The sequence below is a fragment of the Lithobates pipiens genome, unplaced genomic scaffold (genome assembly GCF_037356315.1).
Source record: "Lithobates pipiens isolate NorthernLeopardFrog02 unplaced genomic scaffold, aLitPip1_a1.2 Scaffold_8, whole genome shotgun sequence".
NCBI classification, from domain to species: Eukaryota; Metazoa; Chordata; class Amphibia; order Anura; family Ranidae; genus Lithobates; species Lithobates pipiens.
The window spans coordinates 387,831,925-387,856,784 of NW_027507903.1; the positions used below are offsets into that span (position 1 = coordinate 387,831,925).

The 24,860-nt window shown below is 42.9% G+C and overlaps 1 protein-coding gene across 1 annotated transcript in view; it reads right to left on the reverse strand.

The window, feature by feature from the left end:
• Positions 1-23,593, reverse strand: part of CDKN2AIPNL (CDKN2A interacting protein N-terminal like) — a 59,089-nt gene extending 35,496 nt beyond the window's left edge. The window contains exon 1 of the mRNA XM_077473923.1: positions 23,390-23,593. Coding sequence (XP_077330049.1) covers positions 23,390-23,562 — 173 coding nt within the window. The 5' untranslated portion in view covers positions 23,563-23,593. The remainder of the gene's footprint in view (positions 1-23,389) is intronic.
• Positions 23,594-24,860: the final 1,267 nt, after the last annotated feature.

Consider the following 24,860-nt stretch of genomic DNA (forward strand, 5'->3'; position numbering starts at 1 on the left):
TAAACAAAGTGTCCCTTCCCACTCTTTCAGCGCAGCAATTGGAGTCCCTCAATGCTCCCATTTCTTAAGCTGAAATTGAAGCTACTATTCGCCATCTGCATCCTCACAAAGCTCCGGGTCGACGGTTTTACTAGCGATTTTTACAAAAACCTCATTCACCTCACAGCGCCCACACTTCTCTCGGTTTATTCCTCTATCTGGGCGGGGGGTCCCTATCTTCCTTCTGGGAATCAAGCGGTTATTAAACTTCTATCCAAAAAAGGCAAAGACCCGTTACAACCCGGCTCGTATAGACCTATCTCCCTCCTTAATCTGGATGTGAAAATCCTCTCAAAAGATAGTGGCCCACGAGACTAGCAGACATCCTCCCCCACTTAATACATCCTGCCCAATCGGGATTTGTCAAGGGTCGGACGGCCACCTTAAACATCCGCAAAGTTTTACTAGCACTCGAATCAGCCAAACAGAACCCCGAGGGTACCTATGCCATCATCACATTAGACGCCGAAAAAGCTTTCGATATTGTGAGCTTTGACTGGCTCTCCATGACCCTCTCCAAATTTGGATTCTCAGGACCATTTAGCCACCTTATAACCTCGATGTATGCCTCCCCTACCGCCCGCTTAGTAGCGGCAGGCCTTCTTTCGCCCAACTTCCCCCTGCATAAAGGTACCAGACAGGGCTGTCCTCTATCCCCCCTCCTCTTCAACTTAGCAATGGAGCACCTCCCCAGATACCTTTCCCACTCGGCTCCCCTTCAGGGTATAAATATAGGAGGAGTGGAATTACGCACATCCCTCTTCGCAGATGATATCCTTATATTCTCCTCAAATCCCCCATCCGACATTCTCACCATTAAAAATACTTTCGATGAGTTTAGGTTGTGTTCAGGGTTACGCATAAATTACTCTAAAAGTGAAATTTTACCCATTGGCTCTCACTCCTCCCCCTCCTGGATAGGTGACTCCCTATTCTCTGTGGCCCCCGCATACATCACATACCTGGGAATTAAAATTGGGAAACTGCCTTCTTTGTACCAGCTGAATTTTCCTCCTTTGTTGCATAAGATATCTCAGGAATTGACCAACTGGATGGATCTGCCCCTCTCGCTCCTGGGAAGGTGCCACCTTATAAAAATGGTCAGTTTTGCCAGACTTCTGTATCCTATGCAAACACTCCCACTCTTGCTCAAGCACAAAGATGTTACTTCGTTAGAATCTGCTATCTCCAAATTCTTATGCCATGGCAAACGACCACGTATTGCTTTAAAAAAACTGCACCTTCCTAGGGGCGACGGTGGCATTAGTCTACCTAACATTAGGTTATATAATTTAGCTTGTTTGCTCAGAACCAGCCTGGACTGGATTACTCATTCTTCCAGGTATTCTAATTTTGTTTTGGAATCCGCAATGGCCCACCCCTTTTCTTTGTCTGCACTGCTGCATTCCCATTGGAAATCGGTACCCCCCCCCCCCCCCCACCAACACAATCTTGTTTTCAGGGACACAGCAATAGCGTGGAGAGAATCCAGAAAATTGGCCGGACTTCCACCCTTCTTATCCGCCCATCTTCCTATCCAAGGAAATCCATGTTTTCTTCCAGGTCTTCACTGCAAAGCCTTCTCTGTTTGGTCGGCACAGGGCCTGTCCCTCTTCTCCTCCCTATGCGACCCACATACGGGAAGTCCGCTACCCTTTCAAAAAGTGATGGACTCATTCTCAATCCCCTCCTCTCACTTTTTTCATTACCGACAGTGCATCAGCTATATCACCCAAACTTGCAGGGAGGGCTCCCGACGATTTCAAACCAGCTTTCTGGATCAGCTGATTCACGATGAAGGCTTCAAGATCTCAGATATATATAAACCTCTTCTGCAACGGTCGAAGACGTCCGCCTCCTCTACCTCCATTGCTAACTGGACCTCGACCTTCCCGGACACTGATCTTGTCTATAAGATTCTACACAGTCTTAATACGGTTATACGCCTGACGCCAAACGAAATTTGGAGGGAGACTCAGCTTAAGATTGCCCACAGGGCCTACATCCCCTTCCTGTCTCCTAAATCCAAATGTGATGGAGCCTCCTGCCCTCACTGCCACCAATCAAAGCCGCCACTCTCTCATCGCTTTTGGTCCTGCCCTGTAATATCCACCTTCTGGGACCAAGTCTTGGCCTTCATATTTGACATTACCTTGCTGAAAGTGCCTAAGGAACCCCTACTTCTCATTTTTGGTTACTGGGACCCCATTCTGTTACCATGGTCTATCTCTACAGACGCTAGACCCTCTCCAGGGTCACCCCCAAGACGAGCTACAGTGGACTGGATCCTGTTATGTTTACTTGTGGCCCGTCGCCTCATTTTACGTTTATGGCTGCAGCCGTCTGGCCCCTCAGCCTCCCATCTGCACAAGGATCTTCTATCCCTTCTCCACACGGAGAGACTTATGACAGATTTCTCCCATGCTAAACAAAAAGCAGCATACCTCGCCAGATGGCAGATGTACATGAACGCCACCATGTCTCACCACGACCAACGCTCATTAGACCAACTCTCTTTCATCTATGATGATTCGCTCCACTCCTGATACCGCATCGTGACTATTCTGCGCAGGCCGACTCTCATTCATTTACTCTCCTCCTCACCAGGATCCTTTTGTGGATAATACCAATGTACCCCCCCCTCCCCAGGTCCCCCCAAGTTTGTTTTTGTTTTTGCTTGTCTCCCCTTCTTTTTCTCCTCTTCTTTTATTATTATTACTATGTTATTATACTGATTTGAAATTACAGCTAGGCATTTGGCCCTTAGAGAGACGGATTTGTCGTCTATTCTACCTGAGGTTCAAAACAGTCGCTGATCCATCCAGTCTGGTCATTATTATCCTCGGTTTTTCATATTTTTACTGTCTTTGTCCAATCCTACGTCCTCGGTTCTTATTCACCCCTGGGATCCACATGCATGTATGCCTCTTATGCTCTGATTGTGCCTTGTTACGATTCTCTGTATTGTTTTCTATTTTCCCTAATAAAAATTATTAAAAAAAAAAAAAAAAACGCTACGCTCAGGTGTGAATGCAGCCTAAGATCCTGGTGTGACCTAGCCAGGAGTTGAAGCTTCAAGTTAAACGTCAGCCTCTAAACTTTAATGACTTGGAGAGGATCTGCAAAAAAATAAATGTGACAAAATGCCTCCTGCAAGGCGTGCAAACCTAGTGGTCAACTACAGGAAACGTCTGACCTCTGGTTGTCAACAAGGATTTTGCCACCAAGTACTAAGTCATGCTCTGCGAAGGGATCAGATACTTATTTCACTCATTAAAACGCAAATACATTTTTAAAATGCGTTTTTCTAGATTTTATTGTTGTTATTCTGTCTCACTATTAAAATAAACCTACAATTAAAATTATAGGACTAATTATTTCTTTGTCAGTGGGCAAAACGTACAAAGTCAGCAGGGGATCAAATACTTTTTTCCCTCACTGTATATGTCAGTAGGTGCCTGAGAGCTTGTGAATGTGTGAGGAGTAATGCCTCATGGGACATGTAGTCCTGGGCAGGAGAAGGAAGTGAGCGGTTCCAAAAGGCAGAAGTTTTTTTTTTACCTTGCTATAGGGGCACTCTATAGTATACTTTGTGGCTTGCTATAGGGGCATTCTGAAGGCAGGAAGAGGAGCCAGAAGCACTGGTGGGGGACACCAGAAGAGGAGAATTGGGGCTGCTCTGTGCAAAACCATTACACAGAGCAGGCAAGTATGACAGGCTTGTTAAAAAAAAAAAAAAAAAAAAAAATCCAATTTTAGAAATTTTTTTTTTAGTTTTCACCAAACCTGGGATCATTGATAATATAGATACCAATATGTCAGGTTGCAACTTAGCACCCATCACATCCCAATATATTTTATTCCAAAATGTCTGGACCTCTGGACAGGAATACCAAATATGTGACATTGTGCCTATTGCCCCCCGACATCTCCAGGTCTTCATTATCTGGATTAATTCTATGCAAATCTAGCGGACATCTGTACCATCTGACTAGTATTTTGTCATTTTTCTTGATGCCTACTAGAAAAAAATCGACATCTTGTGTATTAATGTGATTATCTTCTCCCATTTAGCCCTGGGGATAACCATCCCCAGCTCTTCCTCACTTTTTTTAAAAAATTTTTATAAAGCTCATCTCCTGTTCATTATTGTTCGAAACTAAATATTTATATACATTATATAAACTGTGTTGGTTTCTGCTCTTGTAGAAATAATAATACTTCCAATGCTGTCAGTGATCTATCCAATGTCTCCTCCTCCTTGAGAGAGGTTATATATCTTTGAAGTTGCCAATATTGTATCCATTTCCCCTCATGTTCCCTTCCCAGAGGTTCCAATCGGGGAAGTCTATTACCCTCCAATATCTCTACTATCCTTGTATCCTCCCTTTTCTGCCATTTTAGGAAGGTCGCAGTCTCCGTTGCTGGTGGAAATTCAGGATTGCTGAACAGGGGTGTCATTGGGCCCATCCCATACTTTTAATGTTGATACAACCAGAAACAGTATCTCTTCTTTAGGGGACCTATTTTCCTTCTTTATCCATGGCAATGATTTCAGTTCAGTCCTCCTCCAATTTCACCCACGGTTTGTATTCCGCATTATGAAACCAGCCCACAATCCTAGCCACAAATACCGCTCTAAAAAGGTAAACCGACAGATCCTTTTTTTAGCCTAGTTAGAACTTCCCACCGATTCTGGCGGGCTTACCTGCCCAAATAAAACTCCCAATGAGGCAGCGTGGTCTGAGCATGACTGAGTGAGGACGCACAGCACACGAGCTCCGAGCGCTCCACCAGATTTAGTATGGTTGGAGCTCCTGGCACGAGCATAGCTAAACAGCGGGAAACTGGAGAGATGAACACCTCCGGAGCATGACTCCAGCCTGATTACTGACTGTCAACTTGATCCAGCCTCTCTAAAAAAATCTTCCTGACTGTTCAGCCACCTGCACAGCCTGAGCAGACGCTAGAGCAAGGGGTCCGCCTGTGGATTATTGCCTGGAGCTCTGCCGGTGGATCAGCTTGGAGCCATAGAGAGTAACCGGTAACACAGCAGACTGGTAAAATATGCGGATTATGTCCGGAATAAGTCCAGAGAACAGAGAAGAAGCGCAGTGGAGTGGATTGCATTCTTAGCATTTTTAGCAAAGCAGAGAGGAGCGAATACCAACACTGATTGTGAGCTTTGAACTCTGTTTTGGGTGCCCTGTGTCTCCCCTCACTCCCCTTATCACTGCAACATCGGACTGTGCTTTAATTATATGCTGTCCCTTGTAATCTGAAGCCGGTCTTTGAGGTCAAGACGAGAGGGGAAAGTGAGGAGAGAAGCCAATTACCTGCTTGATTAGCTGGATCTGAGTACAAGGTTCCAGCATGTGTGTTTGCCTGTGATAAACAAAACAATGTTTGGAGGACTGGTTTCAGGCTGTGAAAAGTTAGGGATTTATATAAAACGTATATAATTTACACAATACTCTATAGATTGGCAATGTTACGATACATGCTGATACACAAGTTGTGTCAGTGAATTAAGAACATATCAGATTCTATATTTAGTGCTATTTAGCGCCATCTAGTGTTATCCAGGAGGCTACTCTGAAATTTACTTTTAACAGCACTATAAAGAACTATATGGTGTTTGGTATATTACATTGCTCTAGCAAAAATCTTTACCACACAAAGAATCCAAAGATATTCAGGATCTCAGAGGCACAGCTCTGTGGTACTATATCATACAAATACATTCTCCGCAAATTAAGTTTTGCTAAGTGTATGAAACATGCTCTCAGATATTTGTTATAATAGCAGTTATAACCGCCTGGCACTTTGTTGGACTGTGTGGCTGACTCGGGGACTATAACTCAGTGGTCTTATAAACAGTACATCAACAGGCCACTTGTGGATGATTTCCCAAACTTGTTTAAAAACAAACAGTGAGTGGATGCAGATTATAGGGTCCAAGAAAACTCAGTAAGAAATGACACTGTTTAACCACTTCAGCTCCGGACCAATAAATACCTTAAGGACCAGAGGTGTTTTTGCAATTTCGCACTGCGCTGCTTTAACTGGTAATTGCGCGGTCATGCAATATTGCACCCAAACGAAATTTGCGTCCTTTTCTTCCCACAAATAGAGCTTTCTTTTGATGGTATTTGATTGCCTCTGCGATTTCTATTTTTTGCGATATAAATGGAAAAAGAGCGAAAATTTTGAAAAAAAATGATATTTTCTTCTTTTTGTTATAAGAAAAATCGAATAAACTAAATTTTAGTCATACATTGAGGGCAAAATTTATTCAGCCACATGTCTTTAGTAAAAAAAATGTCAATAAGCGTATATTTTTTGGTTTGCGCAAAAGTTATAGCGTCTACAAACTAGAGTACATTTTCTGGAATTTACACAGCTTTTAATTTATGACTGTCTATCTCATTTCTTGAGGTGCTAAAATGGCAGGGCAGTACAAATCCCCCCCAAATGACCCCATTTTGGAAAGTAGACACCCCAAGGAAATTGCTGATGGGTATGTTGAGCCCATTGAATATTTATTTTTTTTGTCCTAAGGGATTGAATAATGACAAAAAAAAAAAAAAAAAAATTTTTTTACAAAAAGTTGTCACTAAATGATATATTGCTCACACATGCCATGGTTATATGTGAAATGACACCCCAAAATACATTCTGCTGCTTCTCCCGAGTATGGGGATACCACATGTGTGGGACTTTTTGGGAGTCTAGTCGCGCACGGCACCCCGAAAACCAATCACCACCTTCAGGATTTCTAAGGGTGCAAATTTTTGATTTAACTCCTCACTACCTATCACAGTTTCGAAGGCCATAAAATGCCAAAATAGCACAAAACCCCCCCAAATGACCCCATTTTGGAAAGTAGACACCCCAAGCTATTTACTGAGAGGCATGTTGAGTCCATGGAATATTTTATATTTTGCCAAAAGTTGCGGGAATATTACAAACTTTTTTTTTTTGCACAAAGTTGTCACTAAATGATATATTGCTCACACATGCTATGGGCAGAAGTCAAATTACACCCCAAAATAAATTCTGCTGCTTCTCCCGAGTACGGGGATACCACATGTGGGGGACTTTTTGGGAGCCTAGTTAACTAGCTACCTAGCGACACTAGCGACACTGATGCAGCGTTCAGAAAAATTATCGCTTAGTGACACTGGCAAAAGGGGGTGAAAGGGTTAACTAGCGGAAATCAGGGGGTTAAAACCATTATTGGGTAGTATATCGGGGTACCTAGCGCTATAAAAACCTGGCGGTGAACCTAAAAAAATAACTAGCTACCTAGCGACTGTAGCGACACTAATGCAGCGATCAGAAAAACGATCGCTTAGTGACACTGGCAAAAGGGGGTGAAAGGGTTAACTAGCGGCAATCAGGGGGTTAAAAACATTATTGGGTAGTATATCGGGGTACCTAGCGCTATAAAAACCTGGCGGTGAACCTAAAAAAATAACTAGCTACCTAGCGACTGTAGCGACACTAATGCAGCGATCAGAAAAACGATCGCTTAGTGACACTGGCAAAAGGGGGTGAAAGGGTTAACTAGCGGCAATCAGGGGGTTAAAAACATTATTGGGTAGTGTATCGGGGTACCTAGCGATATAAAAACCTGGCGGTGAACCTAAAAAAATAACTAGCTACCTAGCGACACTAGCGACACATGCAGCGATCAGAAAAATGATCGCTTAGTGACACTGGCAAAAGGGGGTGAAAGGGTTAACTCTAGGGGCAATCAGGGGGTTAAATCTTTATTGGGGGGTGATAGGGGGCTACCCTGGACCTAACACTAACTGTCCTGACAGTTTTTACTGTCACAACTGACACTGAATGCATTGATCAGTAAAGAAATGATCAATGCAATCAGTGACACTGTGACTGGGCGGGGGGGATCGGGGGGCGATCGGGGGGGGTTTGTGTGCCTGTGTGTACCTACATGTCAGTGTAGTGTTCGTGCAGACTTACTTTTACTCTTCTCCTCGTAGTCCGGTCAAAAAGACCGCCCCGAGGAGAATGACATCACTTCCTCCTTCCTGTGTAAACAATACACAGGGGAGGAAGCTTCTCATTGGCCAGGAGCGATCCAGAGGGGGTGGCCGAAAACCAACGGCCATCCCCTCATCACGGAGCGCTCCTGGACCGAATCGGACCGCCGTAACCAGCGGGAGGGGGTCCGATCGGACCCCCCACCCGCTGGAAGGCAATCACGTAGATGTACGTGATTATGCCTGCCTGTGCCATTGTGCTGACGTACAATGGCAATACGGCGGTCCTCAAGTGGTTAAGAGATGACCTTTGGGGGTATGGCTTGAGCATGGCTGAATGAGGACACATAGTACATGAGTTTTTAGCACTCCAGACACAGCAAGGTGGAGTGAGATAGTGAGCTGAAATAGAGTTACTGAGACTGAATCCCCCGGCATGTGCTTGGCTAAACAGTGGGACACCAAGATCTCCTGCAAGGCAGCAAGGAATAGCGATATACTGCAGCGAATTAAACAACATTTCTCAGCCTTACAGGAAGGGAAACCGGATACCAGAATAGCAAGCCCAAAAGGAGCAGGGCCAGTAAGAGCAGAGCAGATAAAGCAGTCCCGGGAGAAGGAGGCAGGGGAATGGTGAATACACCACAAGCACTGAGGGTCAGAGAAGCCCCTGAAATGGTACTTCCCTGGCAGGAGCAACATGGTATGGAGGAGGACTTAAAAGGTCCCTAATAAAAGGCCCTCCCTAAGAAAATAGATATTGAGGTTCTCAGTCACAAAGTGGAAGAAGCACATCGTATGGAGATGCAGCAGGTACATTCCTAGATACAACAGATAACAGACCGCCTTACAATAGGTGAGGATACAGGGTCTTCTTTAGAGGGAAGAGTGGAGGCGTTGGAGAGAGAGAGAGAAGCACATGAGGAAACGGTGGCAGATATGCAGTTTCAGGTCGAAGATCTTGAGGACCGAAGCCCCCGATGCAATTTGCGGCTCTGTGGCGTCCCAGAAGCTACAGAACGGAAGAAACTCCAGGAGAAGGTAATGGGTATTTTTCATAAAATATTAGAGGGTGAAATCTCGGTCAACATGAACTTGGACAGGGTACATTGGGCATTGGGCCAAAGACCGTTAGACCCTCAAAGACCCCGAGACATCTGCCGCCTCAATCGATATACACATATGGAGACCCTGCTCTGAAGGGCATGGGAGGCAGGAACTATTGAAATTGAAGGGACTGTGGTGAAGATATTGCCCGATTTATCCCGAGTGAGACGGCGACGTAGAGCTTTACCCTGTCCGGTGTTAGACAGTGTATGGAGAGAGGGGGAAACCTATAGATGGAAGTACCCCTTGGCGGTAGTAATAAAGAAGGGCCTGTTAAAAGTTACCTTACAAGTACATAGTTTGCCTTCTTAAATGTGGAACTGTTTGAGGTCTCGAATTGGCGATCACCTTTGCCGCAGACAAACTAATGCCATACAGGAAGACCAGTGGGGAGATTTAAAAGGACAATAGTATGGGCATTAGTATGAGAAAGTAGCAGTATTGGGAACTCCAGAAGAAACTACAGGAACTTCCCACGTTTTTGCCCCTTTTTTTTTTCCTTCTTTTCTAGCTCCGGACATATATAAAAAATTTTGTCCTTTTCTCTTGGGAGAAGGGGGTTATGGAAGTGTGTACTATGTATGCACCCTGAATATCTTGGCTTTTTTTTTTTCTTTTTTTTAGGGTAGGGGGTTGATTGAGTTAACAAAAGCAATTGGAGATTAAGCCAAGACACCCCATAAAGAGAATGGGGAAGATATATGGACACATGCACATTATTATAATAATAATAAATAATACAGAGAATACAAGTAGTATGGAAGGTGATGAAGATGCCTGGAAGAGTGAGTGAGGAATGAAAGAAATAGGAAGGAAGGAAGTAGGTGGATGGAGGTTGGTTTGGGAAAGGAAGATGGAGTAGATGGGAATAGATTAAACAAGGGGGGGGGGGGAATAAGGAAGATAGTAGTAGTAGGTTATAATTTGTTAAAGAGAATAAATAGATACGGTGTTATGTATGGTATATGTATGCTGTACAGCAGGGATATGCAATTAGCAGACCTCCAGCTGTTGCAAAACTAGAAGTCCCATCATGTCTCTGCCTCTGGGGGTCATACTTGTGGCTGTCAGGGTCTTGCTATGCCTCATGGGATTTGTAGTTCTGCAACAGCTGGAGGTCCGCTAATTGCATATCCCTGCTGTACAGCATACATATACCATACATAACACAGTATCTATTTATTCTCTTTAACAAATTATAACCTACTACTACCTTCCTTATTCCCCCCTCTTGTTTACCGTATATACTCGAGTATAGGCCGACCCGAGTATAAGCCGAGGCCCCCAATTTACCCCCAAAAAACTGGGAAACCTATTGACTCGTGTATAAGCCGAGGGTGAGATATGCCTGTCCATCCCTGTGTGTGTGTCCATCCATCCATCCATCCCTGTGTGTGTGTCCATCCATCCATCCATCCATCCCTGTGTGTGTGTGTGTCCATCCATCCATCCATCCCTGTGTGTGTGTGTGTGTCCATCCATCCATCCATCCCTGTGTGTGTGTCCGTCCATCCATCCATCCATCCCTGTGTGTGTGTCCATCCCTGTGTGTGTGTCCATCCGTGTGTGTGTGTGTGTGTGTGTGTGTGTGTGTGTGTGTGTGTGTGTGTGTGTGTGTGTGTGTGTGTCCAGCCTACCTGTGTCCCCAGCCTCCGTCCGGTCCCGAGCCTCCGTCCGGTCCCGTCCTGTCCCGAGCCGAGCCTCCGTCCGGTCCGGTCCCGTCCCGTCCCGAGACTCCGTCCGGTCCCGTCCCGTCCCGAGCCGAGCCGAGCCTCCGTCCGGTCCCGTCCCAGGATCACCGCTCTTCGTCGGCGCCCATTTTCCTGTTCAAATGCCGCGCCTCCCTGTCTGTGATAGGCGGAACACAATTTCCCAGCAGTCTGTGTTCCGCCTATCACGGCCATCCTTTCATCCTCGTCCGTAGTACGAGGATGAGCGGATGTCCGTGATAGGCGGAACACAGGCTGCTGGGAAATTCAGTGTTCCGCCTATCACAGGCGAAGGCGGAGCCGGAGGCGCGGCTTTTGAATTAGAATAGAATGGCCGCTGTCTGTCTGCTCGACACGCTGATCGAGCAGGCAGACAGCGATGACTCGAGTATAAGCCGAGGGGGGCACTTTCAACCTCAAAAAAGAGGCTGAAAATCTCGGCTTATACTCGAGTATATACGGTAATCTATTCCCATCTACCCCATCTTCCTTTCCCAAACCAACCTCCATTCACCTATTTCCTTCCTATTTCTTTCATTCCTCACTCACTCCTCCAGGCATCTTCATCACCTTCCATACTACTTGTATTCCCTGTATTATTTATTATTGTTATATTATTATAATAATGTGCATGTGTCCATATATCTTCCCCATTCTCTTCATGGGGTGTCTTGGCTTAATCTCCAATTGCTTTTGTTAACTCAATCAACCCCCTACCCTTAAAAAAAAAAAAAAAAAATTTTTAAAAAGGAGGAGGATGATAAATGCACGAATGAACACAGGGGTAGATGCCAATATAAACACTAATATAAAAAGGGAAGAGAGTGGAAGGAAGGGACGGGAAGAGAGTGGAAGGAAGGGACGGGAAGAGAGTGGAAGGAAGGGACGGGAAGAGAGTGGAAGGAAGGGACGGGAAGAGAGTGGAAGGAAGGGACGGGAAGGGAGGGTAAGGTACAGAAGTAGAGACTGGGGATAGGGTAAGGGAACTACATAGAACTATTACATTTAAAATTAGGAAGCTGGGTTGTTTTTTTCTGAACTGATGATGTACAGATTATAATATACAAATATATATATATATATATATATATAATAACTGTAGAGATGGGGGGGACCTATCGCAAAGGGTTTTCCCATCCTCTTTTTTTATTGTGTACCCCGTTGTAATGTAATTAGGGGAATGTTATATGTAAGGGAATGTAAGGAAAGGAATGAATAGGCAATGAAGAGTCCATGAGCCCACACTGTACAGAGATAGAATAAGACGAGGGCTGAAGTGCTCAATCATAACCCCCAAATAGGCCAGCACTCAAAAAAAAAAGCAGTAGTGCTTTAGGGACCTTCTGGGGGTCATAGTCAAATGACCGGTTCAAAGGTCTTTTTTTGTAAATAGTTTTTTTTTTTCCCCTCTCCTCCACATCTTCGTGATATAGGTCCTTATAAGGAATTAGCGAGGAAAGAACCCACTTAGGGAGTATAAGTGGGTGGGGGAGTAGGAGAGAATGGAAAACCTCTCTGTAATATCCCTTAATGTTAAGGGACTAAACATCCCAGAAAACAGGATTTAAAGGAGATTTCATATAGATATTGCGATAATTCAAGAAACACACTTTAGAGAAAATAACCTTCCTCTGTTAAGAAGTAGAAATTACCCAATGGTGTACCACGCATGCAACGTTGAATCCAAAAGCAAGGGAGTATCTATCATGGTATCGAACACAGTGGCTTGGAATTTTAAAGATTCCATGATAGATGTAAAAGGAAAAAGGTATCGGTTCATAAAGGGAACCATTGGTGGGAAGGCAGCAACGCTGGCTTCATACTACGTCCCAAACTCCCAGCAAGATATTTTTGTTAAAAATATATTAGAAAAACCTATGGGATTTAAAGAAGGACAGCTAATCATGGGAGGAGACCTAAACATGCCCTAGATACCTAAAGAAGACACCTCATCAGGAGTATCCTCAGTGACACCTAAAATAAGGAAAGGGATTTCTGAAGCAATGGCAGAGGCAAGAATAGTAGACATATGGAGATTATTTCATCCAAGGGAAAAAAACTATACCTTCTTTTCTAACCCACATAGAGTATACTCATGTATTGACCTTTTTTTGATACCACACAAACAAATCACATTTAGTAAGTGAGGCCTCTATTGGTTCAATTACATGGTCAGATCACGCACCAATTTTTTAAAAATATAATCTGACAGACGCCATACATCCCCGAGGCTATGGAAACTTAATGAAAGACTCCTTCAGGATCCCATGGTAAGGAAGGGCGTTCAGAGGGAAATAGAATGTTTTTTTCAGATGAACAAATAACAGATAGCTCCCGGGAGTAATCTGGGAAACACATAAAGCAGTAATACAGGGAGTGTTGATAAATCACAGTGCAAGAATAAAGAAAGAGAGGGTAGCCATAAAAACTAAAATTCAAGGGTTAGATGCAGGGCATAAACATGTTCAGACTGATTAAGTGAAACAAGAATTATTAAATGCCGGTAGACAAGTGACTGATTTATTACAATACAGAGCTAAATTGGCATTACAAATAGGAAGAAAATGCAGTTACGAGTCAGGCAATAAATGTGGTAGGGAACTTGCAGGAACATTACGTGAAACGCATGAAAGGACGTTTATCCCTTTAGTGAGGAAAAGAGACGGAGAGGAGGTTGGGATGCCTGGACAGATAGCTGAGGAGTTTGGAGAGTTCTACTCATAACTTTACAATCTGAACATAGGCACACCAGATCGAACAGTGATGGAGGGGTATCTAAAAACAAGTGGAATGCCGTGCCTGACAACTAGCGTGCAGGAGTTGGACTCCCCAATTACATTAGAAGAGGTACAGAGAGGAATAAGATTAGCAAAAACAGGGAAGGCACCAGGACCAGATGGGCTCTCGGCCCAGTATTATAATTCATTCTCATCAGTATTGGGACCCTATTTGGTTAAAATGTTTAATGAGCTGGGGGAGGGAGCTTCTTTCCATCCAGAGACATTAAGAGCTATGATAGCGGTGATTCCAAAAGAAGGTAAAGATCCAAAGCAATGCGGAAGTTATAGGCCAATATCTTTATTGAACGCGGATCTGAAGATATTCAGTAAGATTGTAGCCTTAAGACTACAACAGCAACTACCCTTCCTGATCCATCGGGATCAGGTAGGGTTTGTCCCAATAAGAGAAGCAAGGGATAATACCATCAAAACCTTGAATCTGATGCATATAGCAAACTCAACTAAGACCCCGTGTGTGTTCCTAGGAACAGACGTGGAGAAGGCTTTTGATCGGTTGGGATGGGGTTTCATGTTTTCAGTTCTTCGTCACATAAATCTAGGAGGGAAAACGATCAGATGGATTACAGGCATGTATAAAGAACCCAAGTGAAGGTAAATGGAGTAGTCTCCGCCCCCCTATTTGCGATAATGAATGGGACAAGGCAGGGATGCCCATTGTCCCCTTTATTGCTCGCATTGATATTGGAACCTTTGCTGTGTAAAATTCGGCTTTACAAGGACAACTGGGGAATAATGGTAGGAGGAACCCAACATAAAGTTGCAGAATATGCAGATATGCTCTTTCCAATGACTAATCCGATAATCTCGCTCCCAAACTTATTTAGAGAAATTGAGATATATAGTACACCATCTTATTTCAAGATAAAATTTCTCTAAATCAGAGGCATTGGCAGTAGCTGTCCCGAAAGAAATTATGGCGTCAATAAAAGAAAACTATAAATTTAAATGGGCAGATCAATTCCTGAAGTATTTAGGGACTTGTATAGCAGCTGATCCTTCTAAAACATATGAGCTTCATTTTTTGCCAGTGTTAAGGTTGGAGGCTTACTGGAGAGATGGCATAAGGGATTATATTCCTGGTCTGGAAGAAGCAATATAATCAAGATGAACATCCTACCAAAGATTTTGTACCTTCTCCAGGCGGTCCCAATTGCAATTCCTAGAATTTTTTAAAACATACATTTTGTAAGTTATGTTTGTATCTGGGCTGACAAACATCCTAGGATCAGGACTCCTCTGTTGTCCCTCCCAAAACAATAGGGGGGGTTGGCCGTCCCAGATATATAAAAAAATATTACCAGGCAGTACATCTGGGCCATATGTTGGACTGGTGCCGACAGAGAACTTAAAATCTGGCCAAGACTCAAGTAAGCGCAGTGGGGGGGGCAGTGCTGCGCTAATCGCAGGCAGTGAGACATTGCCCGATCTCTGCAGCTGTGCATTGGGGCAATGTCTCACTGCCTGTGATTAGCGCAGAGCTGCACGACTTCCTGGCGGGCGCTGCGCGTGAATTATGCGAACCCGCCTGAGCTCAACCTTAGTTACTGCATAGAGCCCTTTGGTGTTTCAAGGACTTGGCATCTAAAACCAAGACTCACCCTACAATAGGACCTACTCTCTGGGTTTGTTACAACCTTTTATCTAAGGGCAAGCTATCTACACAGGAATCACCTTTAGTACCTATATTGGGGAACCCGCAATTTATATTAGGAACACAAAAAGGACCCTTTGACGTACTGATTACAAACGGGGGCTGTTCCAGGCATCGCACTTTTTTGAGATCTGGTAGATGGCCAACAGTGCAGGAATTGGTAGCCCTTTCCAATTATATTTCTGGTCAGCAGCACAATTATGACATTATGTATGTACCTAGATACCGCCAAGTCCTCTGGACCGAAATCGGTTACCATTTGAGAAATGTTGTATGGAGACTGAACCAATAACACACGCTGTCTCTAGAATGTATATATATATGGTTGTTGATTAGGCCACCAGAGAATTTTCAGTTACAATTTCTTCGGAAATGGGAAATAGATTTGGGGAGGACCTTCTCGGAGGAACAAAAAACCAACATGATACATTCAATATTTAAAGACAGCGATATGTACCAAAATACAGGAAACTAATTATAAAATTATTTCACAATGGTACAGAGCCCCAGATAAACGTAAAAAAGGTTTCCCAAATGTATCAGATAGATGCTGGCGATGCCAGACAGAACAGGGGACTTTGCTACGTGTTCTTTGGTCCTGCCCCAAAATGGGGGAAGGTCTGGGAGATAATTCAAAGGTTTAGTGATGTGGAAATACAGGAAGACCCAGCTTTTTTTCTCTTGCACCTGCCAGAGATTACGGGGAAAACATATAGAAATTCTACCCTGTGCCACTTAAGCATGCATTCCGCCTAAGTGGAAATAGACAACACCCCACAGTGGGCATGTGGATTAAGGAAGTAGAGGAAGCAAACAGGATGGAAGACCTAGTTTGGACAACTAGAGAGAAAAAAAAAAAAAAAAAAAAAAAGGAAATGTATTTAAAAACCTGGTCACAAATTGATACAATTTAAAAAGGAGGAGGGGTTTTGGGGAGGAGAGGAGAATATTGTTGAATAAGAGAGGGGTCTTTGAAATTTAGGATTTTTTTTTGGGGGGGGTGTAAGGAAAAGAGGAGGAAATGGACTATAAATAGAAACAGACGGAATATCGAGAGGTAGTTGAAGTGTCCTGGCAGGGTCTGGGGTAGGTGCCCCCTTCTGACGCAGCATGGAGTAACAACAGGGAGGAAGGAATTAAGAGAGGAAGTGTACTCTTATTTCTGTCTCTATCGCCTTTCTTTTGTTTACCTGGGTTCATTTGTGTATCCATCTTTATTGGATAGTATATTAGAAACATACAGGAGTAGATAGAATGGAATGTAACAAGGCATTATGTTTTTTTTTTTTTTTTTTTTTTTAAGTCTGGCTGTATGTACAGAAATGAAATGTTATATACAGAAGGAGTGTTCATTTTTCTCCTGTTATAAAAATAAATTAATAATAAAAAATTTTTTTTAAAAAACACCCCAATGGCCTTTCTTAGAAGATTCAAGATATTTGTTGAGGGAAATATTGGAATAGTATGGAAAATATTAAGTATTTTTGGTAGTATATCCATTTTTTATAATATTTATACGGCCCGTCCAAGAGAATATCCCCTTGTCGTATTGTTGAAGAGTCTTATTTTTTTGCATTATTGGGAGGTAGTTATACTCCTGGAGCTTCCCCAATTCCCTAGGTATGAATGTTCCAAGGTTTTTGACTGCATTTTCTGCCATTTAAAAGGAAAATTCTTTTTAAAGACGTTCAACCGTATTCTTAGGAAGCGCAATATTCAAAGTTTCAGATTTATTATAATTTACCTTGAAAATTACTCAATTCTGTGAAGCGCTTAAACTCCTTAATCAAATTTGGTATTGTCACCACTGGATTCTTGATATACATTAGCAGATCGTCTGCTTATACCGACATTTTACATTCCTCATTTGTCACTTTAATTCCTTGTATGTCTTTATCAATTTGAATCGCTTTCGTCAGGTGTTCCATGGCTAATACATATACTAATGGAGACAGGGGACATGCCTGCCGAGTTCCAACCGCTATATTGACTGTCGAATACCTCTCCATTTGCCTGGATTCTTGTATAGAACTATTTTTTTCAAGAAGCACTGGGCCCACTCCCCATTGTCTTAATGTCTCTTCGAGAAAACGCCATCCCACCCTATCAAAAGCCCTCTCACCATCAATTGCCAGGAGGCAGGATGGGATGGCATGTTTCTGAGCATATTCTATTAATGTCAAGGTCTTCAGGGAATTGTCCCTTGCTTCTCGTCTCTCTATGAACCCCACTTGCTCTAAGTGAATGCATCTCAGCAATTTCGGTGTAAGTCTATTATCTTTGAGTATAGTCGAAGATCGATATTTGTCAGTGAGATTGGTCGGTACTTTCCACAGAGTGTATGGTCCTTCTCTGGTTTGGGTATGAGTGAGATATATGCTTGCATACCCTGTGGAACAAATGGTTGAGAAGTAGAGACTGAATTAAAGGTCCGCTTCATGATTGGAATTAGCAGATCTTTAAATTGCTTACAAAACCGTGGAGTAAAACCGTCCAGGCTAGGACTTTTACCTGGTATGAATGAGTCAATTACCTTCTGGATTTCGATCTCTGAAAATTCTTGTTCTAATTGCTCTACCTCTACTATTGTTAAAGTTGGTACAGCAGTATCCGTTATATATTGTCGTATATTCTGCTGAAATATTTCGGGATCCTGCTCTGCTAGTTGATTAGGTATATTATAGTCGAGAATAGAAAGTGTGGAATGTTTTCAAAATCGCTTTTGGATCATATACCGTATCGCCTGTTTTTGTCTTAACCTTAACAATGGCTGTAGTGTTTATTCGCTGGCGTAGTGCTCTAGCTAATAATGTACTGGGTTTGTTTCCTTGTTGAGAATATAAGGTGAGATTTTTACCTCTAATCCTTAATGTTTGTTCATTTAATAAGGTTCCTAATTCTAATCGTTTATCTGTTAATTTCATTAAATATCTCTATTGAGTTTTGTTTATGTTGCTTTTCCAAATGAGTGATTTCCTGTAAAAGCTTTACTCATCTATTTCCTTTTGCTTTTTTTAACCTAGCTCCATGTTTTATAAAAAAAAAGACCCTCACTATACATTTCAATGTTTCCCATTGGTTAGAAAGGGAAGTACTATCGTTTACGTGATCCTGCGTAAAATTCGATATTGCTGACCCAATCTCTGAGATACATGCCTCATTATATATATATATTTTTTTTTTTGGTATATGATCAGAGCAGAAATGAGTCTCCCGAAAGAGAACATTGCCAACATTTTGTTTATGAAGAAAGTGTAGGTGTAAGTTCACTTGCTTTTAACATTCAATTGTAAAATTAATGTAATTTCTGAATGAAAAAAAAAAATCACATACGCGGTCAGAAAATTCCTTAGGCCGAGAAGTTTTCTATTCTGCTCCTTCGAATTTTCCCATCACCGTGGTTGAAAACAAAATGTCAATTTGACCCCACTGATGATTAAAAATTTGAACGTTCTTAAAGTGTAGTTTTTTTTTTTTTTTACGGAAAAAAAAATAAAAATAAAATACGTTCCTATATGGCCAGCATAAATAACAGCAGCCAGAGGTTGTATCAAGCAATCTGCATATGGCAAGGGAGTTTGTCTGCATAATATTACAATCCTGTCTGAAAATCTGCAAAACAGCATTTTAGATATTTTTAACCACTTAAGGACCAGGCCTCTTTTTCAAACTTGGTGTTTACATGTTTAAAACTTTTTTTTTTGCTAGAAAATTACTTAGAACCCCAAAACATTTTATATTGTTTTTTTTCTAATACCCTAGAGAATAAAATGGCGGTCATTGAAATACTTTTTTTCACACCGTATTTGCGCAGCGGTCTTACAAGCGCACTTTTTTTGGAAAAAATTCACTTTTTTGAATTAAAAAAATAAGACAACAGTAAAATTAGCCCAATTTTTTTTTATATTGTAAAAGATAATGGTACGCCGAGTAAATTGATACCCAACATGTCATGCTTCAAAATTGCGCCCGCTCGTGGAATGGCGTCAAACTTTTAGTTTTAAAAATCTCCATAAACGACATTTAAAAAATTCTACAGGTTGCATTTTTTGCGTTATACAGAAGAGGTCTATGGCTAGAATTATTGCTCTCGCTCTACCGATCGCGGCGATACCTCACATGTGTGGTTTGACCACCGTTTTCATATGCGGGCGCTACTCACATATGCGCTCGCTTCTGTGCGCAAGCTCGTCGTGACGGGGTGTTTTTAAAAAAAATATTTTTTTTTCTTATTTATTTTAATTGAATTTATTTTTACACTGTTTAAAAAAAAAAAAAAAATGGATCACTTTTATTCCTATTACAAGGAATGTAAACATCCCTTGTAATAAAAAAAAGCATGACAGGTCCTCTTAAATATGAGATCTGGGGTCAAAAAGTCCTCAGATCTCATATTTGGGCTAAAATGCAAAAAAAAAAAAAATCTGACATTTAAAAAAAAAAAATCTACTCTACACCTTTTCTCTCCCATTCTAGGGCTGTTCGCACGATTCTTCGTGTTCTTGTTCACCTTTCCTATTTTCCTTCTTTCTCTTTAAGCTCCCTTCCTTTTTTGGTCACAGAAAGGTGTGTTAACTTGACCGGTAGCAGGCTGCAGGAATCTAACTCTCCCGGTAACCGAGTGTCATTGTACTGTAATGCATGAGTTGATGCAATGTTGTATTCTTTGCCTTTGCTTACTGTGGTCTGTGACCGCTTACTTTTATTGCCTGTGCCTTATTATTCCTTTTTTGATTTCTTTGTTTCACTTGAAATTTCAATAAAATGTTAGTTTTCAAAAAAAAAAAAAAATACCTTTAAGAGGTATGGGCGGAAGTGACGTTTTGATGTTGCTTCCACCCTCCTATGGTATAGAGACGAGTGGGGGCCATCTTAGCCTCACTTGTCTCTATGCCCAGCAGATGAAAGGACCCGATCGCCTCCGCCGCTACCGACGGCTCCGGTAAGCGGCGGAAGGGCGGCGGGAGGTGGCACCTCTCCCGCCGCCGATAGCGGTGATCTCGCGGCGAATCCGCCGCGGAGACCACCGTTATCGTACAGCCGACCGCCGCCTGAAGAGATGGATATCTCAAATGTGGCAGCAGCTGCTGTCGTTACCGAGATATCCCTCTTCAAAAATAGGACGTACATCGTCGTGCGGCGGTCGGCAAGTGGTTAAATAAACATTTTTTTTTTTAGAGTGACGGTTTGTACCAGATTTGACCTCTAATGTATGTGTACAGTGCCTTGCAAAAGTATTCACCCCCCTTGGCTTTTTACCTATTTTGTTACATTACAGCCTTTAGTTCAGTACCTTCAGAAGTCATACAATTAGTGAAATGATGTGAACCTGTGTGCAATCTTTGTGTCACATGATCTGTCATTACACACACACACCTTTCTGAAAGGCCCCAGAGGCTGCAACACCTAAGCAAGAGGCACCACTAACCAACCACTACCATGAAGACCAAGGAACTCTCCAAACAAGAGACAGTGTTGTTGAGAAGTAAAAGTCAAGGTTAGGTTATAAAAAAAAAAATAACCAAATCTTTGATGATCCCTAGGAACACCATCTAATCTATCATAGCCAAACGGAAAGAACATGGCACAACAGCAAACCTGCCAAGAGATGGCCACACACCAAAACTCACGGACCAGGCAGGGAGACAACACAGAGGCCTAAAGTAACCCTGGTGGAGCTGCAGAGTTCCACAGCAGAGACTGGAGTATCTGTACATAGGACGACAATAAGCCGCACGCTCCATAGCGTTGGGCTTTATGGCATAATGGCTAGAAGAAAGCCATTACTTTTGTCAAAAAACAAAATGGCACATTTTGAGTTTGCAAAAAGGCATGCAGGAGAGTCCCAAAATGTATGGAGGAAGGTGCTCTGGTCTGATGAGACAAAAATTTTACTTTTTGGTCAAAGAAAAACGCTGTCTGGCTCAAACCCAACACATCACCCAAAGAACACCATCCACACAGTGAAACATGGTGGCGACAGCATTATGTTGTGGGGGTGTTTTCAGAAGTCGGGACTGGGAAACTAGTTAGAGTTGAGGGAAAGACGGATGGTGCCAAATACAGGGATATTCTTCAGCAAAACCTGTACCACTCTGTGTGTAATTTGAGGCTAGGATGGAGGTTCACCTTCCAACAGGACAATGACCCCAAACACACTAAAGCAACACGTGACTGGTTTAAGGGGAAACATGTAAATGTGTTGGAATGGCCTAGCCAAAGCCCAAACCTCAATCCAAATATAAAATATAAAATATAAAATCTGTGGTCAGAGGTAAAAGATTGCTGTTCACAAGCGCAAACCATCCAACTTGAAGGAGCTGGAGCAGTTTTGCAAGGAGGAATGGGCAAAAATCCCAGTGGCAAGCTCAAGAGAGACTTATCCAAAGCGACTTGGAGCTGTGACAGCCGCAAATGGCAGCTCTACAAAGTATTGACTTTTAGGGGAGGGGTCAATAATTATTCACATTGACTTTTTCTGTTATTTTGTCCTATTTGATGTCTGCTTCACAAAAAAAAAAAAAAAAAATCTTCATAATTGTGGGCACGTTCTGTAAATTAAATCATGCAAATCATCAAACAATCCATTTTAATTCCAGGTTATGAGGCAACAAAACACAAAAAAAATGCCAGAGGGGGGGGGGCGGGGGGTGAATACTTTTGCAAGGCACTGTAATTACAGGAGGGTGTGAATGATAAGGGCTGTTTGGCTCTTGGAGCCAGTGGAAAATGATCTGTGCAAAGGGTGGCTCTACAAAGTATTGACTTTAGGGGGGTGAACAGTTATGCACATTGACTTTTTCTGCTATTCTGTCCTATTTGTTGTTTGCTTCACAATAAAAAAAAAACCCCATCTTCAAAAGTTGTGGGCATGTTCTGTAAATTAAATGATGCAAATCCTCAAACAATCCAAGTCAATTCCAGGTTGTGAGGCAAAACACGAAAAATGCCAAGGGGGGTGAACAATTTTGCAAGGCACTGTATATAGATATATTTGTGATGCACCGGCGCAGAGAGCGAGAGCTGGCTGTTATCCAATGACAGAGAGGGGGAGGGTTGGCAAGGGGCTGGACAGCATCAGCACCTGTGTTTCTATGCGAGGCAGCTGTGAAGCGTCCCTGAAGCAGAACCGAGTACAGAGGGGAGCAACTCCTGCAAACTGGTTAGCGTAGTATGTACAGTTTCAGCAGGGTACAGACCGGACATTATATACAAACCAGTCTGTCCCCCGACACCGTACATAATATACAGACAGACCAGTCTGTACACCATACTATATGTTATACACACACCAGTCTGTATATAATGTACAGTATGGTGTCAGGGTACAGACTGGTCTGTATATAATGTACAGGATGCTGTCAGTGTATAGTCTGTACATAACACCCTGTACTGTGCCCTCCCCATAACGCCATGTGTTGCCCCCTCTTTCTCACCACGTCTCCTAATGACCCTCCCATCCTGTCCTTTTCCCCCAGCAATCACTGCCTTTTCCATCCCAACTCTCCCACCCCCAACTACCCTGCCGCCACCCCCTCCCCTAACAACCCCAAACAAAAACCCTACCTACACGGTACTCGTACTTAAAAAAGCAGCATTAGTGCATCCCTAATATCCCAGGGGGTTCGAAAATTGTAGTGGCAGTTTTCTGTGACTCATCGCAGCCTCCGACCCGATAACAGGTTGCCAGCGGCCGCAGCTCTTTACATTTCTCTGCACAGCCAGTGATTGATTACCTGTGGTGATCGCTGTCGGACGGATTTTGTGTGTGTGTACATCAGTGATCAACTGCCACAACAATTTGCACCAGCCCTCATTGCCAATGTGAATGTTGCCTAACATTAGGGAGAAGATCAGGTAAATCTAGTCCTATTGTTCCCCTAAACACAAAGAAGCAATTAACTTGGGCGGTTCCGCTGACTTGGGCTTTAATAATCATCCCATTTATAAATGATCAGAGAGGATCTTAAATACCTTTAACGGTAGATCTAAAGGGGATTGCACGGTACATGGCCAGCTTTTCCCCATCAGCTCAGCAGCCAGGGAGATACACAAAGAATACGTAATATATACCTGCAACCCATGAAGACATGATTAGCCCAGACCATAGACAGAGCCAGCAGCTTATCTATCTCATTGTCACCCTGGAAATTCCTCAGATTTCTTAGTAGAAATTCCTCCCTCGCTCGCCATTGTTTGTCGCTCTCACAGAAACTCTTGAACTGCTTCACATCATCGGCCGCCATGTTCTCTAGTGTAGAAAATAGTGTTTCGTCAGAATAGGCAACCCGTTAGACTATGTAACGGATGTGACGTTCCGTCACCGCCATCTTACCACACCCGCACTCCTCCACAGTAAAGATACAGTGAGAAGGGGGAAAGCGGACATCTTGTTATACCCACCGGAGTTTTGCATTCAACATTTTTTTTTTTCAGTAAAGTGAGTTTATATAGGGAAATACAGTACTTATAACTCTGCATGAATGTTTAGATGTTGATTTTTAAAAGCAGAAAAAAACTTTTTTCAGATGAGCAGGCTCACCGCTGCTTTTAAAATTCAACATCTAACCAGTCAGACGGAGTTCTAAGTACTGTATTTCGCTGTATAAAGTCACTTTATTGTTAAAGATAACTGTAAAATGCAAAACTCCGGTGGGTAGAACAAGATGTCCGCTTTCACCCTTCTCAGTGTATCCTTACTATGGAGGAGTGCGGGTGTAGAAAGATGGCGGTGATGAAACCTCACTTCCGTTACACATTCTGAAGGTGTGGTAAAATTTCCTGAAAAACCCTCACCCCGTCACTTCCGGTGTGGCTCAGTCACTGAAACAGCTGACGGTGTAGTGTCACAGTTTGCTGCCTATCACAGGATGCTGCGGAAGTGACGTTGTTGCGTACTGCGCATGCGCGATGCGTTCCAAACGCTCGCGCCGTGCGTTCCAACATAGTTTCGGCAATACAGTTCAGCGAAACCATCACATAATGTTACGGAAGTGATGTTACACACAACACAAACACGGGCCACGTTGTTGCGTACTGCGCATGCGCGATGCGTTCCAAACACTTGCGCCGTGCGTTCCAACATAGTTTCGGCAATACAGTTCAGCGTAACCATCACATAATGTTACGGAAGTGAAGTTACACACAACACAAACACTGGGCCGTTCGTTACAACACTAATACTTCCCTTGTTACCTAGTAGGTTTTGCATTGCTGGGACTTGTAGTGCCTATCCTGAGCTACATGCTTCAATGTTCAGTGTCCTCATCCTTATCCCCCAGCTTCAATGTTCAGTGTCCATCCTTATCCCCGTGCTTCAATGTTCAGTGTCCTTATCCCCGAGCTTCAATGTTCAGTGTCCATCCTTATCCCCGTGCTTCAATGTTCAGTGTCCTCATCCCTATCCGCGAGCTTCAATGTTCAGTGTCCTCATCCCTATCCCCCTGCTTCAATGTTCAGTGTCCTCATCCCTATCCCCATGCTTCAATGTTCAGTGTCCTCATCCTTATCCCCGAGCTTCAATGTTCAGTGTCCATCCTTATCC